This window comes from Anabas testudineus, chromosome 7 (genome assembly GCF_900324465.2).
Source record: "Anabas testudineus chromosome 7, fAnaTes1.2, whole genome shotgun sequence".
Classification (NCBI taxonomy): Eukaryota; Metazoa; Chordata; class Actinopteri; order Anabantiformes; family Anabantidae; genus Anabas; species Anabas testudineus.
In genome coordinates, this window is record NC_046616.1 from 13,993,547 (window position 1) to 14,010,765 (window position 17,219).

The 17,219-nt window shown below is 42.1% G+C and overlaps 2 protein-coding genes and 1 long non-coding RNA gene across 6 annotated transcripts; 1 reads left to right on the forward strand and 2 right to left on the reverse strand.

The window, feature by feature from the left end:
- The first annotated feature begins 746 nt into the window (after nucleotides 1-746).
- LOC113167466 lies at nucleotides 747-7,677 on the forward strand. The gene is made up of 3 exons (XR_003299288.1): nucleotides 747-813; nucleotides 980-1,175; nucleotides 7,113-7,677. It is a non-coding gene; the product is annotated as an uncharacterized LOC113167466 (long non-coding RNA).
- A 118-nt stretch (nucleotides 7,678-7,795) lies between these two features.
- Nucleotides 7,796-11,079, reverse strand: LOC113167448 (adenosine receptor A3-like). The gene is made up of 3 exons (XM_026368075.1): nucleotides 9,027-11,079; nucleotides 8,449-8,912; nucleotides 7,796-8,282 (listed from the first exon to the last, which is right to left on the reverse strand). Exons 1-3 carry the CDS (start codon nucleotides 9,362-9,364, stop codon nucleotides 8,131-8,133), a joined length of 954 nt encoding a protein of 317 aa, XP_026223860.1. The 5' UTR covers nucleotides 9,365-11,079; the 3' UTR covers nucleotides 7,796-8,130.
- Nucleotides 11,080-11,168: 89 nt separating this feature from the next.
- Nucleotides 11,169-14,800, reverse strand: LOC113167447 (transcription factor Spi-B). Of its 4 annotated transcripts, XM_026368074.1 has the most exons (6): nucleotides 13,889-14,800; nucleotides 13,672-13,706; nucleotides 12,696-12,909; nucleotides 12,471-12,589; nucleotides 12,123-12,279; nucleotides 11,169-11,978 (listed from the first exon to the last, which is right to left on the reverse strand). In XM_026368074.1, the coding sequence occupies exons 2-6, from the start codon at nucleotides 13,690-13,692 to the stop codon at nucleotides 11,671-11,673; spliced, it is 819 nt and encodes a 272-aa protein (XP_026223859.1). In that variant the 5' UTR covers nucleotides 13,693-13,706; nucleotides 13,889-14,800; the 3' UTR covers nucleotides 11,169-11,670. The 4 variants fall into 4 exon arrangements, with proteins under 4 accessions (XP_026223859.1, XP_026223855.1, XP_026223857.1 ...); XM_026368070.1 differs by having other exon boundaries at nucleotides 11,169-12,279; XM_026368072.1 differs by having other exon boundaries at nucleotides 11,169-12,279; nucleotides 13,791-14,800.
- Between the last annotated feature and the right edge of the window lie 2,419 nt (nucleotides 14,801-17,219).

Here is a 17,219-nt window from a genome sequence, read left to right on the forward strand (position 1 = left end):
CTGGTGTTTAGCTCTCTTGCTGGTGTGAGAAAGCAAAGGGAGACCTGGGAAAGATGCCAGCAGCTGGAAAAAAAAAAAGTGACATTCTCTGAAATATCCACCCTCCTCGCTCATTGATTCATTTAGCTGAATTTCCTCAAACTACTCCCATTTTTGGGGGGGCTGATATTATCCCCGATGGAGGGAGAGGACAATTTGAGGGAAGGATGGAGGGAGACGCCGCGAAAAACAGACAGAATAAAGATGTCGAGAAAGAAAGTAAGTCTGCCGGGACTCCACACGTCTAACAGTGTTCTTAAGAGTTCGTATCTCGGGCCAGTTCTGTTTTTTTGGTCTTTTGATTGTAAAAATGTAGAGATGGAACAATATGGCAGAAGCGCTGGGGTCTTGTCTCTTTCACCATCTGTCTGTTGCTGCAGGACAGTAGAGGTACGAGGCGATAGGTGTGTTTTGGACGTTAGACAGTTAGCATACAGCTTCTCAGAGTGCTCCCAGCTGCTGTCTCACTGTTTAGCGTCACTGTCTCTGTACACGACAGTTGACGATTCTTCTTTCTTTTTCTTGTCTTTCGGTGTCTCACTCTCTTTCCTAACTCTTTTTTCTCTGACTCCTCCTCTTTCTGTTCCCCCTCTCTCTCTCTCGCTACAGTATGTCCCTCCCTTCCTCTTTTTCTCCGTATCTACACCCCCCCTCCTCCCCTCTTTTTTCTTTCCGTCCCTCTTGGCAGCAGTGCCAAAGTGGGCAGGCGGACCGAGGCATACACAGCACAGGGCAGAGCAGAGGGCGATCCAAAGGCTGGCGAATTGATTATGTGTATGTTTGTGTTTTGAACTGTCCTGCGTGTCTTTGTTTGCGCGCTTGTCTCCGTTTTGGTCGTACGCAACCGCAAGTGCTGCGAGTCTGTTGTGAGTCCGTGTTGGTGCTTCTCTCTTTTTGTTGTGGACATTGTGTTTGATACTGTGGCTTGTGTGTGTTATAGAGCTATGTGTGAGCAGACGTCTCTGTCACCCTGAGTACGGACAGACGCACTCACGCCAGTAGGAGGGGATTGTGGGAAGGGGGTGTAGCTCCCAGAGGGTGTGCTCTACTCCTCTCTTTTCCCTTCTTCCCGCCATCACGGCCCTCTTTTCCTCCCAGTCCTTCGGCCCAGCCCGCCGCTCACATACAGACTTCAGGTATTTTTCTCTTTTATCCTGCGACACCTCTTCTTGTGTTTTTTAACTATAATCTTTCTCCTCTAGTTCCTCTCGCTCTCTTCTCTATCCTTCGTCACGGCGTTCCTCCTGTAAATGTGTCTATCGTTGTCGGTTGCCACGCCGCACTCCGTTCGCCGCCATTTTGGCTAGATGGACATACAGGAGAAACTTTTCTAGTGTTCTCTGGGACTCCTCGACTCCCTGCTGACCATCGTCTCTGTCCTGCTTCCCTGAACTTTCCATCTCCCTCTGTCCCCCTCTTCTTCTCCTCTCCATGCTCTAGGACATCAGGCTCTGACAGGATGGTAAACAGTGTTTCTGTTGCTTTCCATACTGAACAGGTGTCTCTTTGTAGACTGGCAAGAGGAAGGCCAGGCCTCCTCGGTTACTGTCTGATCTCTGAGGGTCAACTGAGCCAGAGGGCTGTTGTGTTCATATCAGTATAAGTTTAGCTGCAGGCCAGTGTTGAAAAGCTGCACCCACAGGACAAGTGAGGCACTTGCCAGGTCTCTTATCATCATAGCTGTAATGATAGATAAAACGAAGGCTGTATTTACTTTGTTTCTCATTCCCTTCACACTTTCTAACATTATGAGAACTTGTATATGTGACAAAGAACGTGTGCTTATGTGCATGAGTTTTATCTGTCTGCGACTTAGGGGTGTGACAGTTTGTGAAAAGGTGGCAACTGTAATGTTTGTCTTGACACACACAACATGCATCATAGCCTACTCTTTATGATACTTTACACTTTAGGTGGAAACTGAGGCAGAAATGAAACTGGGTTAGGTCAAACAAGCGGACGACACAAAGATCGTCAAGCAGAATTGTACTTGGTATCGTCTGCAGTTTTTTTACGTTTTATCAGTAAAACCACTGTTTTTTAACGCCAGCTTGAATCGCTGTCCAAAAGGGAGGAAATATGAAAACAATCGCATTTATCTGATTGATGTTTATCTTAGTTAGTTGTGAGAAAACAAGCAAATGATTAACATTACACTGTATTTTTTATTACAGTCGCAAGTTAGAGGCCAGAATACGGTAGGACAAAAGCAAAATGTCAACTTTACGTTCCGAAACTTGATCTGATTGTCATCTTACTTTGTAGAAGGAGAAATTTAATAACTGAAACATATCCATGTTAGATGTACAAGTAGGCATTTAGGACAGGTTATTGTCAGTACTGTATCTTGATCTGAATAGGGGTTGTTGTTAAGATGGCGCCTTCATGCCACGTGTTTAAGAAACACTGAATATGGGCAGACCCTTTCAACATACCCCTGACAATTCGTTGTCAAACTTCTCCCAATTCAGCTGTATCAGTCTCTGTTATTTCAAATTGCTGGCAAAGCATTTAACGGGAAATTCATTCTTAAAAAAGGACCAAGAGAACCTCTTTTTATGTATATGGACATGGAAGTGATAGTAAGTGAAAATAGTAAGAAAGAAGAAGCTGTAGAAAATAGAGAGAACAAGGGTTACAGAGACAGAAAGAGAGGTAGGAGTGGGAGAGCTCTTTCCCCGCCCCTCTCTTATCCTCAGATGAACTTATCGTGTTGCCTCATAATGCTTCTGAGTTTTTCTCCTAGAGGCAGTCAGGCTAACTTCCTGCATTCAGCCTCAACATAGCTGATTGGTTGATATCTTGGCTGACCGGCCGTGGTTTGCAGCGAGGCAACAGGAAGTTTCTCTTCTTGTGCAGGAAGCTGCAGCTGTTTCGACCTGACATATGCTACTTTGCACTCTTGCACGCATTTCTCTTTGTATACATGCACGCATGCCCTCTTTGAAAGGGTACGCCTCTCTAAATGTTTGTGTCTATATGCTGTACATATGTGTGTTTATGGCCTGCTCTGTGTGGCATTGGTGAATGCTATAACATGTGGGCGTGTAGCAACATGCCAGACCAGGCATCTGAGCTATCAGAAACATTTGAAACCATGGTAACGAAACATCTCATCAGCACTTTAGCAAAGCCATAGAGAGATGGGACAGAGAGGGTAGATGTAGAGGAGAAAAACCTAACGTATCCCCATACAGCAGCGATTCAGTGACTGTCTTGATTTTTAAAAATGCGATACTAATGTTGTGATAAACTAACCTAAGGTGACTGAGTGTTAATCTAAAAGGCAGGGGGATATATAAATGTGTAGAATGCTCTGCTACCCTTTCTGATTCAGATGATTAAATCATTAATTAGAATAAATCTTGGCTCCAAATGTATGTCTGTATCTATAGTTGAAATGGTTGTTAGACATTGTAATAGTCAACACAAAGGCTTCCTTATACTCTTGCCTTATCTCAGTGCTATCATTTCATCAAACACGTTGCCCAACATGTTTACCTAGCTCTTATGCCTGTGAGTCCAACATATGTGTGTCGCCCCACTATCTCACAAAACAGAGAAGTTGATGGCAAAGGACTGGAAGTATTTTCATTTAATTAGCCTTCAGTAAATTAGGATCAGATAGCTTCTTTTATGTACACGGGTCGAGTAACTATGCTGTGTAGACTATGCTGCCTACCACTGCGTGGTTGTGTGCAAGTACATGCATATGGCAACCAATTTCTGCGTACATGCATGCATGTGAGCATGAGCCCTGTGTGTTTACGCCTTGTTAGTGAGGATATACAGAACACAAGAGTGGGCACCGTGCCAAGTGGGCATGGATGAAGCTCAGTCCTTCGTTCTTTAATGTAGAAACCAGGCATTCGTTAGGGAGTGGGGAAGATGAAACAGCAGGTATCATAAAATAACCTCTTTGTCAGATGACAGATGTCTGCACACAGTTTTCCTCTGGAATAGACTGGACACAAATAAGATAAGACATTTGTTTATATGTTTTTTTTTACTGTGGGAATTCTTCATCCTGCCATTTAATGTGTGGCATACTTCCTGTGCCAACTCCAACTCCCCCACTGCTCCTCCTCTTTGCCCACCATCACCACCTCCTTCCTCCCTCATTGAAATTCTGCCTGGCACACAGACACTGCCCATTCTTGGCACAAAGCTCAGAGAGAGAGAGAGAGAGAGAGAGAAAGAGAGAGAGAAACACACAAGAACCTGTACCGATCGTCTGGTGCCCCCTTCGTTGTGTCTGTGCCAAGCATTCATCCTGTCTCGAAGGGACCAGGGACCAAGGGACCAGGAAATCCAATAGGTATTTTCCTGCCTGTGCTTCCTGCGAAAATCTGCTCCAATTCTGAAGAGTTTTGTTGGCAATATGAGTGTGCTGTGTGTGTTCGGGGATTTGCTAATTAATTTGTGTGTGTTTACGTTGTTTGCAGTGGGTGAGGAGTAACTCTGATGAATCCTACATCCTTTCACAGTGAATGAGAGGAAGCGAAGACCTATTTGTTTTCATGATATTTTTCAAACTAATCTTTTTTTTTTTTTAAAGATGGTGCCATGCGATTAGGGTTTTTATTTTTTATTTTTCAATTGGATTTTGGTGGTATAGAGGAAGTTTGTCAAACCTATATAATACACACCAGTTGTTTAGATCAGCAGTTGATTTGGTTTTATTCTTTACACTTAATCCCCAGTGAGTGGGATTACTACATTTTCTGGATATTTCCTTTTCATTTTTTTAGATGGTGAAGGTATGAGCTTTACTGACTCAGGTTAGGTGTAAAACATCTGTTCAGGAAAAAAAAAAAAACACAAATTCCACTGAGCTATAACTGACAGAAGGTTTTGGAAAATGCACAAGGAACTCGTGTAGCTGTCACCCAAAGAAAGATTAACAAACTAAAGCAGGAAATTGTCTCCAGAAAAACATATCCTGGTTGGTCACAACAGAGCAGCGCTATCAAAGGGCAAAAAAGGACAAGGTCTGTGTTGCTTGGCTTGCACGAAATACCTCTAATGTAAATTTACTAGCATTTAGCCGTAATTCTGCTGTGACAGATGCACAGACAGACTGTCTGATAGGCAGATGAAATGAACTCAATGGACCACGTTTTTTCCTTTCTTGTCTTTTCTACAAGATCCTCTCAGCTGCCCCATAGGCTTGAGGCGCATTTATTTTGGGGCTGTTGACAGAGAAAATGATTGCCTCAGATGAGCCATGCGTGCCTCTTTTATGTGCCATAGACAAAGTCCATGATCACAGACAACAGCGCCCAGTAGAGCTCACATGACTAACTGAGTCTCAGTGCTCCCAGTCAACAGTCAGCAGTTGTTCAGAGAATGGGATGCCAATTTTTGCAATTAACCCAAAAGCACACAATGCAAACACAAACATGTAGTATTTAAATCTGTGTTTGTTTTTTTTGTTTGTTTGTTTTGTTTTTCATTTGAGGCCATGCTCAGCATGTCATGCTAAGTCGTCATTAATTTGACCCTTATACTGTGTCATATCACTGCTAGTCTAGTCCCCTTGTCCTCTAAATGCAGCTCCAGTCAGGAGACGTTTCCTGGCGACTAAACAGAGCTCATAGATCTGTCCCTGGCATGGTGGCAGAGTTGGGCATCATGCCAGCACACCCCCACCCCCTTCTGTCTGTCTAGTCTTCTGTAATCAGACTAGCAGGGTCTACTGCATGCTAACTATTGGCTGGTCTGGACCAAGCCTCAGGGGTTGTGGTTGTATGCTAATTTATGCAAGAAGTGTACCTCTTAACCTCTTCTCTGTCTATTTGAGGCCCAGGTCTGGCATTTAGTCTGGCACTCATTAACCCTTCAGTCGCTGCCATGTTAACCTACTGGTCTCATCCCTATATTTATTCACTAAGAGTTTAGCAGTTTGGGCATAAGCATCTTTGTGAAATTAATCAACAGTGAAGAAACCGAAAATACTGTCTGCCTCCTCAGTGAAAGTTCTGTGGTTATGACGTTTTGACCGTTGTTATTAATAATAAAATTACAGGCACACGGACGTGCCCTGTGTGATCATGCTTTTTCACTGTGAACTCTGCAGTTGTCTGATAAGAACTGTTAAAGTTGCTCTCTCACTAAGTACCTGTGATAGATTGTGCCGTCTGGGTCTGTTGGCTTCGTCTCAGTGCTTGGCACAAGACTGATTCTCCATCACTCTCGATAGAACAGCCGCTCTTTCTTCATCAAGAGACAGCAGGGTCGAGTCAAAAAAAAAGAACCTGAAAGGTGGACCTTTTCGTTTTTTTAGGCAGACCTAAAATGGCCGATGTGCGAGACGCCATTTTGTGTTTCTTGTTGTGTTTTGGGGGGCAGAATCCCAGGCTTGTATTCAATCAGAGGCAGCTGGTGGAAGCCATATTTGCAGGCATCTGTGTGTGTACCTCCGTCTGAGACGCAGCAGCCAGCCTACACAGGGATAGCCCTCTGGATTGAACTCAGTTTTTGGCAAAAATGGAAACAAATTCCTGGCACAGAGTTGAGCAGCTCGTTTTTTTTTTCTCATTCGATCACATGCCAGAGTCTCAGGAAGCCAGTGAGTTGTTTGTTGGGGTTTCACACATTAGTGCTCTCACTTCCCGATGTCTGCTTACCGTTAAATTTGTCTTTCATTCACTTTATTGTAACGGATTTCTTAAAGACATTCAGCTCTGCAACAAAAAAAGCATGGTTGATCAGTGAGGATGTGCCATCATGCAAAATCTCCGAGGGTCCTTCTTTTGTTAAGAAGTGATAAACGTTCTCCAAATCTTGGCAGTTGAAGACTTGTTGTCATGAAGCACGAGCAGTTTTCCGCCATAAGTCGTGATTTTGAACTGTTTCCAGGAACCAATTTAAACAAAAACAAAGAATCTGCCACAGATAAAACTGGAAATACAATTACCTTTCTTTAGGGATTTAATTGGAACACATGAATTGAAAATGTTAAATGAGTATACACATCTAAAATGATAATCCTATCAAGTTTTATCTTGCATGTATTGTACTGGAAGGACTAGTTAATTAAGATAACCCTCTTTTTCTTTGTGCCATTGCAGGAGTTTTACCTTTGAGGATCTTTGGTGCTGAAGCAACGTGGATGCTGTCCTTGGGGCTGAGGTAGTAGATTGAATAGTTGTGGGGTTGCGTGACCTCTTTTTGAGATAACTATACAATCTACTGTCTTTCCCAAGGAGACAGCTGAGTCAGCTACTCGCCGACTGTCGTCGCCACATGGGCAATAGTGTTGTCCAATCAAAGCACACATTTGCAACAATCTAACATAATTCATTGTGATGCACGGAGCTTTATGCTAGAGCAGGTGAAATAGCTGCTTAGCTGAACGTGTGGTGTGTTTGATTTGGACTCTGTCAGGGTGAGGTAGTAGGTTGTATAGTTTGGTGGGTGGGATTACACCCTGCTCAGGTGATAACTATACAGTCTATTGCCTTCCCTGAGGAGCTCCGTGAACACTCAAGAATATTCAACACACATGGTACGTGTCACACTTATTCTTAGATATAACAGAAAAGATCGCGTAAATACTGTATGTGCTGCGACGGATTAATGCCTCATGCCCTGCTTGAGTATTTGTACATCTCAATAAAAGTTTTGCTTGGCTCACATCAGTTGTCCAGTGAATGAGGTCTTGAAATAGTTGTTTGTCACCTACTGCATTCTGATGGTTTCATGGTCCATGGTCAACAGCAGCTGTTGAGTTTGTTGGTGTAGTGCACACTCTAGTGGAGACACACAAGATCGTTCTAACTACACAGACAGTTGCAGACGAGGGTAGGGCCGATGAATACCACGGAAGACTTGAGAAAGATGGGTTTCATTCGAACGAGACGTTACACGTGGGGATTACACATTAAAACACGCACTGTAAATACATAAAACTGTAAATGCTCGTTGGATACACTGATACATTTTATAGTTATAGTAGGTAAAGACCTTCTGACACAGTCCCATGAATAACTGTCAAACACACTGCGGTTAAAATGATCCTGAGTCTTTGCTAGGGTGTGGTCTTCCCTCTCGATCCACACGTCTCTGTGTGATTGGCTCGACTGCATGTTATTGATTGCTGACATGCTTGTCCCCATGGCAACAGTTTGGCCCCATGAAGAAACGCCTGCATATCTGGCTGTAGGCCTGCCGGATCTTTGGGATGCGATAAGCGTAGACGACAGGGTTGATGGCTGAGTTGGCATGAGATAGGAGAATACCTGGGAAAACATATATATTTTTAACCTGGTAAGTATTTTGATCTATGTTGACGTCATAATAAAAACCCAGAACAGTGGAGAAAAAATGCCACTGATTCTCTGAGCATGTAAACAAACAACAACAAAATGAATGTATAGATATATAGAGTAGAAAAGCTACTGTCACCTGTATATAATGTTCCCTGTGTGACAGCTTGAGGGCCATGAATCAGTAGCAGACAGTTCATCAGGTGAAGTGGAATCCAGCAGCTGGCAAACAAAAAGAGGACCAGAGCCAGGGAGCAGGCCAGCCTCTTCTCCCTGAGCAGAGAGGCCTGAACTTGGGGATAGCTTTCCTTTAGGCGTCCCTGCAGGCTCCAGAAGATTCGAGCGTAGAGGAGCATCATGACCAGCAGGGGTGCCATGACACATCCCAGGAAGTTGAAGTAGACCATGAAGGGAAGCGAGATGACAGAGAGGAAGGTGCATGGGCGAGACATGGAGGAGGAAGCAGAGGAGTTGGTAGAGTTAGATGCTGGAGGGGAGTAGTTGTGCCAGCCGAACAGAGGAATGAACCCCAGTAAACACGAAAGTATCCAGCACACAGACACAGCCAACCAGGTGCGTTTCTGTGTGGCCAGGGATTTGTATCTGTGAATGAAGGAAAAAGAAATGGAAAAGAGAGGACAACACGTAAGCATGTTATTCATAAAGCTTTTTTTTTTTTTTTTTAGTTCTGAACCACAGTTTTAAAATGCATACCACCTGAGCGGTGTGTGTAACCGCAGGTATCTGTCCACAGCAATAGCTAGCAGAGACAGGACAGAGGCCTGTGTCAGCACGAGTATGACACAGCTGAGAAGCAGGCACAGGTCAGGGGTCAGGCTCACCCAGCCGTCCAAGAGAACAGCCAGAGGAACAGCAGCCATGCCCACTAGGAAGTCAGCCGCTGCCAAGGAAACCAGGAAGCAGAAAGTTGGCTCCCGAAGGGAATCCCGGATACCGACACACACTGCACACACCACCAACACATTGCCAAGGCAACACGCCACAGCAATCAACACTTCTAATGCTGTGTAAGCTATCCAACTCCACTGAGCCATCACTGAGGAGAGAGAGCAGGGAAGATACAGAATCTATCTACTGTAAGTCCGATGGAGCAGGTTTCCTTGGCAGCTGTGAACAGGTGAAACAAGTTCCACAGAGTAAAATCCTACATAATCCTTAATTTGTTGTTCAGAGAGTTTATTGCTGCAGTCAGCTCTCAGCTTCAAATGACCAAAAAAAAACAACTGAGGACGGTTTTATATGCAAACATGTATGCGCTTCCGTGCACACTCAACAATAGGCATGCACTCCGTGGAGACAACATCTGTATCTCATCAGTGGAGCAAAACATTTTCTTGCTAATGAATGTGCTTCAGGAGCATTAAAGGATACGACTTCTGAATGAGCCATGTTCTTTTTTTCACACAGGTGTGTTCGGAGCTCGGAAAGTAGCAAATAAAAAGTAGGAACAATATAAAAATACTCAGTTACAATTATTATATTTACAAAAGTGAAATAAAAGTCTGCAAAGAAGAAATGAAACAAGAACAATTTCAAAACGTCAACACAACTAATGGCACAAGTGTTTCCTCCAAATTCAAGACAAAACATAACTTTTAGTGAGTTCTACAGCCTCAAAATTATTTAAATCCTTGGTGACAAGCATCTTCAACGCTTACAGTAGTGGAGCACACTGGTGGCTATCACAGCCTGTGGCATCGAGCCCGTTTGCAGCTCACGTAAGCAGTCACTCTAGAATCTTCCATCCTTTTTTCTGCACCAGCCCTTGTGGACCTGCTGTTATGCTTGGTATAATTGTCCCGTTGGAAGGTCCAGTGATGCCCAAGCTTCAGCTTTCTCAAAGACGGGTGTCCTGATACCCAGTCCATCTCACCTTCCACCTGCTGCAGGTTTCAAGTGCCGGAGGAAAGCAAAGCAGCCCCAGAGCATCACCGAGCCACCACCATGCTTCACTGCAGCCAGGTAGTTCTCCCCCTGCCTTCTCAGAAATCTGTTTGCAGCTCTTGATAGACTCCTTTCTGTGCAACGTCCAGCTAGTGTAGCCCTTGTTTTTATAACTGTGAACTTGCAAACTATGCTTTTAGTGGTGTACTATATCTAGGAACATTCAGAGCCTTCACTATTTGTGTTTTCCTTTTTGTATACTTTTTTTGGTTTGTGAAAGGCAATGATCTCCTCTCTTGCCTTTTTTTGACAGTTTATTTGATTTAGCCATATTTCTAACATGCAAATCAATTGGTTAGTTGCATCAGGTTTGCCTGAGACAATACCTGTTTTGCAAATGTGTGCTCTTGTGAGAGATACTATTCGCAGGGTTCAAACATTTTGAGACGGCAGTCGTCATTAAAAGCAAAATGGAATGCAAAAATGGAGTACCTGAGTAACTTTAGGGTTTCACTACTCATTCCCACAAATACTGTACCATACCACAAGACCAATTTTTGTATAAATCATGTGCTATGAAGTATATTATACATATACAATTTCTGTGCTTATGTGTGAATATTATGTATTAGTCCGGTGTCATTTGGTTTAAATGACATTTATTTATCCAAGAAAGTATAGTGAATATTAATCTCCAATGTGCTCAGTGTGTGTTGTGTTACTGTACTGTATTGTACGTGTGAGGGGACTTTTTAGATGTTACTGATAAACATGTCTGTTTTTACTGGCAACTCTCCAGCATAAGCTTACTTTGCATACAGTTTTGGCTGTGTGTGTATGTGTGTGTGTGTTTGCTTCAGTTTATAAGCACATCTGTGTATTCTTTGATATGCACCATACAGTATATTTTTTGTTCATACAGTATAGAGAGAGAGAGACAGCCAGCCAGAGAGATCCTGAAAATATTTTTAGATTTATTTAATCTCAGAAAAGATATTTCTAGACAAACAGATCATATTATCACAACCACATTTTTGTCAGGACGATTTCATATCTACTGAGCATCTGTAATACAGAATTACAACAAAACACAACAAACATGAAATCCACAACTTTTTGCTTTGAAAACAAATAAAGTTCTACTTATAAAGTAGATTTTATGTGACAACCTTTGAGATTTACGTATTTTTTAAATGCCAGCGTAGTTTCCACACATTGCTTGTGGAGTTAGTTTGCATCGGTTCTGGTTTGCCAATTATGTGTACCAACTCCAGGATGGTTCTGTGTGGTTCTGACCTAGAGTGCTTCATCTGGCTTTTACAATACTCAGTATTCATTTATCTCCACATGACACAGATTTAGAGTCAGCAAAAAGGACATTCATCGGTTCTATGCACTTGAATATCTGCTGTGCTTCTTCTATGTCTGTCTTTCTATAAAGGCATCGTCGTGCTTCCTACACTGTATTACAGTCTCCCTGTAGGCCTCTCAGCGTCTTCTCATTAAATTGATAAGTGAGCTTCCTCTTCACCTTCTGAATCTCACCGGTACGGGAGTAGTTCCTCAGTGCCCGTGCCATCTTCTGGTAGGTCATGGGCTTGCGATTTCCCTTCCGCCGGCCCCACAGCTGCGCCAGGCGCTCTTTGTTTTGGGAGGAGAACTGAAAGGTGCCATTGGAGGAATGGACCCACCAGATGCAGCTTCGCATCGACGGTGTCTGAAGCATCTCAAACAGGAACTGGAACAACCGCTCCTTCCTTTTTCCTACCAAGGAGGAAGAGGATATAAACACAAATATGAGGTCACAATGATGTATGCCGTACATGTTTGTATCTGTGTGAACTTGCATGCTGTTTAACACAACAGTGGGCTTTATATGAAATACACAGAAGTTTGGTGTGTTTGTACCTGACAGTGGGGCAAGAGGCAGGCAGTGTCTGTCCTCCCTGCCTCCTCTGTCAGACAATGGTGACGGTGAATCTTGATATTCCTGGTACTGGGAGCTACTGGACTGGGAGTCTGAATCAATGTATGTAGGCGCCTCGTAAGAATATGCAATGTGGTCCTGAAGCAAACACATGTAAAACATATCAATAATTTACAGGTGTATCCATCTTCATAAATGATAAATAAATCCAGTCAATTTTCTTACATTAGTCTAAATTCATACATACACACACAGTGACATGTTGAAGTATGCTACACTAGAGGTAATTAAATTTTAATTTACAAAGAGAATGAGGTCATTGAACTCACCCACTGGTTGTCATGGGGACTAGGCCAGGCTGAAGGAGGGGCTTGTACTTCATATTCCTCATTTGGAGTGTGGGAACCACAGTGCCACTCATACGCATGCTGACCTGACCAGCTATTCTCTGCGAAGAATCAGGCAAAAGATCCAGTCAGATAAAAGGTGCAGACATACGAGAGCTACAGCTCCATCATCACTATTACTGCCTGTTTAATTATCATCACACTAACCTATGATCCTAGTGCCATGACGGGAATGTGTGTGTGTCTGTTGCCCCATGGAGTTCGGAGGTGATGCGGGAGTGTGTGCAGGCTGGACCTCCAGTGAATGCTCCTGCAGGTACTCCTCGATGACCTCCAGATCCACCTCGGGGCAGGAGGAGGGGGCCACTGCGCTCCAGGCCCCCCGACTGCCACTCAGCCTGAGCTCGTTCACACAAGATATCTGACAGACACAGAGTGGGACAGAAATGGCATACTCTCAGGCTTTGGCTCTTACTGTGTTTGTTGTGTGATGTTAGTAGTGAGGACCATTTTTTCATGACTGCATTTATTTTGTGCCAGTCATAGCCTGAGGTGTTGTTAGTATCAGATAAAACACCTGCTGTTTGATTTTGTGACAACCTACTGTTGTTTCATAGTGCACTATTGACACTATTCACTATATGAGCTTTAACATATCTATGAATCATCTTTTTTATGATATTAAACAGTAGAGATCACTTTTGTAATATCATTATTTTTTTCCACACAGACTACAATAGATTTTTTTTCCAAAGTAACACTGGCAATTCACAGTCTGCAGTGCAACCACACTGGATTTATACTGGTCCCAATGTGTGTTGTAGCATTTCTGTGTAGAGCCAGATGAAACACTGACCATGTGTAGTTTAGTTTGACTGGCAAATTTATGCAAGTGTTTGTGCTTTCACCCACACAGGTAACATTAATGTAACAGTGTTATATGTGGTTTAGCTGCTATTCTTACACACCACCCTTTTCTCCTTCGCCTACACACATCTGATAAAGTCAATAAGATAATATGCTTGAGCACAACCACTACTGGATCACCTGATTTTAGAAATATAAACTCTTCTCTGTGCTATTATATCAAATCATCATATGAATAACAAATGAATAAAAAAATGAACTACTAACAACCAACTGACTGATAACAAAACAATTAATAAAATAACATCACACTCACCATCTCCATTTCTGCTGACATATTTCAGGGACAATCTGGAAAAGATTGGAGAAAACACTCTTATGAGACACCAGACTTTACAACACGAAAAGAGAAGTGAAAGAATCTGTCACACATACTTCTCTACGTTCTCAGAGGCTGAGAGACAGTCATATGATGACAGGGAAAAATATTACAAACTCAGGATGAACGAGCACAAAGAGGAGAACTGCTGCACCTTGTCAAGTCAGAGGTTTACTCCTGTGTCTGGTCCAGTGAGGTAGTATCCTCAGGCAGTAGAGGGTGGAGACATGAGAATGTAAGGGCTCACCTGTATGATGCTCCACCTGGATGTCACCTCTCTTATGTAGTCTTTACTTGGCCAAACCCCTGTGTGGGAGTGGTTTATAAAATTCTGGCAAGCATTTGTTAAGACAATACATTCATTTATAAATAAAACATTTTAAATAGGAGCTATTGCAGGTTCATACTGTCTCCATCTGTACAACTATGACAGAGACACATACACATGTTGTATAGTTTAAACAAAAGGGAGGTGAACTTTGCATTTTGCTGTTGTCAGATGTTTGTTTTATACATCAACTTGTTTGTTTGTTTGTTTGTTTTAGCATTTCAGTGCATAGTTTTATGTCTTTCTTCTTTTATGGAGTCAAATTCGGTCATGTATGTGGTTTCTTATCATTAGATGTGACCTGGCAGAGGTAAAGCACTACAGGAGATAATCCTGTGGCTTCATACTTTTGGCTTTATGTTGTTGTTGGAAGCCAACACGATACACTTGGAATCTGTATGTGGTTTGATGAAGATGTATGTAATATCTGGAATGTTTATTGTAAACCAATTAAAAAAAAACACTGGTTTCTAAACCCACATGCTCCTGTACAATATTTAGCATAATGCTTTTCATGTGTGGGGAAATATTTGTGATTGAAAATCTGCCTTTGTGAGAAAATGTGTATATGCTTATGTTGGCTGTGGATTATTCAGTAAGAAGAACAATTCTAACTTCGTTGAGATGTATTTTTTGTGATCGTCTCTTGACGACAGAAAGACTGTGAACATTTCTATTTGTTTACAACAACATCACAGTGAGTAATAAACCCTGTAACACTGTTAATAATAAACTACACCTGGCACAGTATGGTTATAAACTCATCTGACTCCCAGATCATTCACTGCCTTTTCAGTACAAAGTTCTGGGGAATGTTAATGCACTAAATACATATCTCCCTCCCCTTCACCTTGTAACACTAATGTACTAATGTAATTAAACTCAGTGAACATGACATTGTTCTTTATAAACTACAAGTTACAGGCATTGCATCACACCCCAGGTTGGGAACACGTGTCACCATTCATATCTGCTTTCGACATAGCCTATATTATGGGAGCGTGTCTCACAATGAGAAAGTTCCTTTTTGTTGTTGTAGCGTGTTTTATTATTTCAGACGTAGATTCCAGTGCACTACCGGCACTGCAACGTGCGTCGTTCTAGCAGCGTGTCTGTAGCTGAGGGATTTCCCCAAAACAGGTCTAAGCTACAGATACTAAGAGTGAAGTAGCTCAGCTCAGTTTAATACTACACAGAGTTGTTATATTGTACGTGGTCGAAGATCTGTTGAATCTGTATGTTGTGAAATATACAAAGGAAATGAGGTCATGAAGGACAACTAATCAACGTCTGATTTTGGACAGAATTGGTTCAAAAACTTGCAAAGGGAAAATTAGACAGTGTCTGATTCACTTTATATTCAATCTCAAAACCTTTTTAAATTTCTTTTACTGAGGAGGGTGCATACAATTGTCACCAAACTTGTAAAAGCTGACTACCAAGACAGTTTCTGTGACTGTCACTCAAAGTTCAAATTGTGGTTAAATGACTTTCCTCAAACAATCCAAACACATGCCATGTCAGGTCAAATGCAAAAACTAATTGTTCCTAAAGTGTGAATGGGAATATTGGTGAGTCTTGGTTTAAACGGGTTTATTCTGTCATGTAAAATCACCAGTGTTCAACTAACTGAGTCCACTCTCAGAGTTGATGTAACACTGGTGAAATTGCTGTGATATGGACTGGAGACCTGTCCAGTGTGTTTACAAGCAGTGCATGCTCAGATGAAGCATGATACACTGTAGTCTGGATGTAACCTCAAGCACTCATTAAGAACACAGTTGACCCAGGTATTAAAGATAAGCGTCATAATAAATCCAAATGCTTGGACAGATGATATATGAGGTAGTAAGTAAGTACAACAGACAGCACATATGTCCGCCCTTTGTTTTAATCCTAGGCATGATAAAAACTCACATTGAGCTCACTGGCACCAGTAACTTTACAGCTTGTCAAAGTTAAGTGTAGGAATTCATCATACTGAAATATCACTCTGTACACTGTAAACTATACAGAGAGATGCTGGAAGATCATAGAAGGTTAATATGTCAAAGTGCAGCAAATACTTAAGAAGCTTTAGAAGCTCATAAAAACATTATAAATATGAACTGTACAAATAAAATGTACTGTTGGGTGTACATGTACTTATGGGTCTGTCCACAGATCTTATGTATTTATGTGTGAAACTGTGAAGAATGATTGAAAACAGCACAGGAACCGAGCCAACAGCGACAGTGATTTTCCCCGGTGTGACCATCTGGAATATTGCAGCCTTTCCGAACCTCCCCCGCGCTCTCTCCGACCTACCAACATTTTGATTCAGTTTGATGGATGATCGCGTCATGAGTAGATTTCTTTACACTAATTGTTTGTTTATGTGAGTTTACAGAAGCCTGTGGTATTTAAGGTGAAGTCAGTACCACCGACAGAAACCTGTTCAGCAAGATGAGAAGTAGCTTCCGTGAAGCATCAAGACAGTTTCCCGCACTTGAAACAGATGACGTCACACACCCTTTTTAACCCTCCCAATAATAACTGTAGATGAATGAGAGATAAAAACAACTCCATAAGTAACAAATCAAACTGCAGGTTGAAGTGTGGGTCATATTCTTCATGATGTGGTAAGTTGCCAATACAATTCCTAGAAGTGTCCGACACCCATCCCCTATTATATTGTTCTTTTATTTGTCTTAGCTGTCAGTACTCAAACAACAAGTTCTGATGATGCAAACACTACAGTCACTATTTTTTGTATGAATTGACACTAAGGTGTATCTAACTTGATACAAGGATCAACACACTGTTTCCATCTTTGACTTTTTACTCCTTTGTGTTGTTCAATATTAAAATAAAATAAATATCATACATAAAATCAATGTCAAGGCCAACACATGGCTGTGGGCAGTACCAATTCAATTCAAATGAATTACAATCAGGGTAGGGTAAATAATCTGGGGGTTAAATAAAACACTGACAGCAGCTGTTGTAGTGAAATGTGGACTTTACTTAAAGGCAGAGATAGCAACTAGCTGAGTCTCTAACAGCGGTAAAGGGTGACATCTCTTAAACACACCAACGTTTACAGTATTTATTTGAAGGGTACAGGTCATTACAGGGTAGAAAAGCGTGTTTCAGCAATATCCTCTTCAGTCACTCA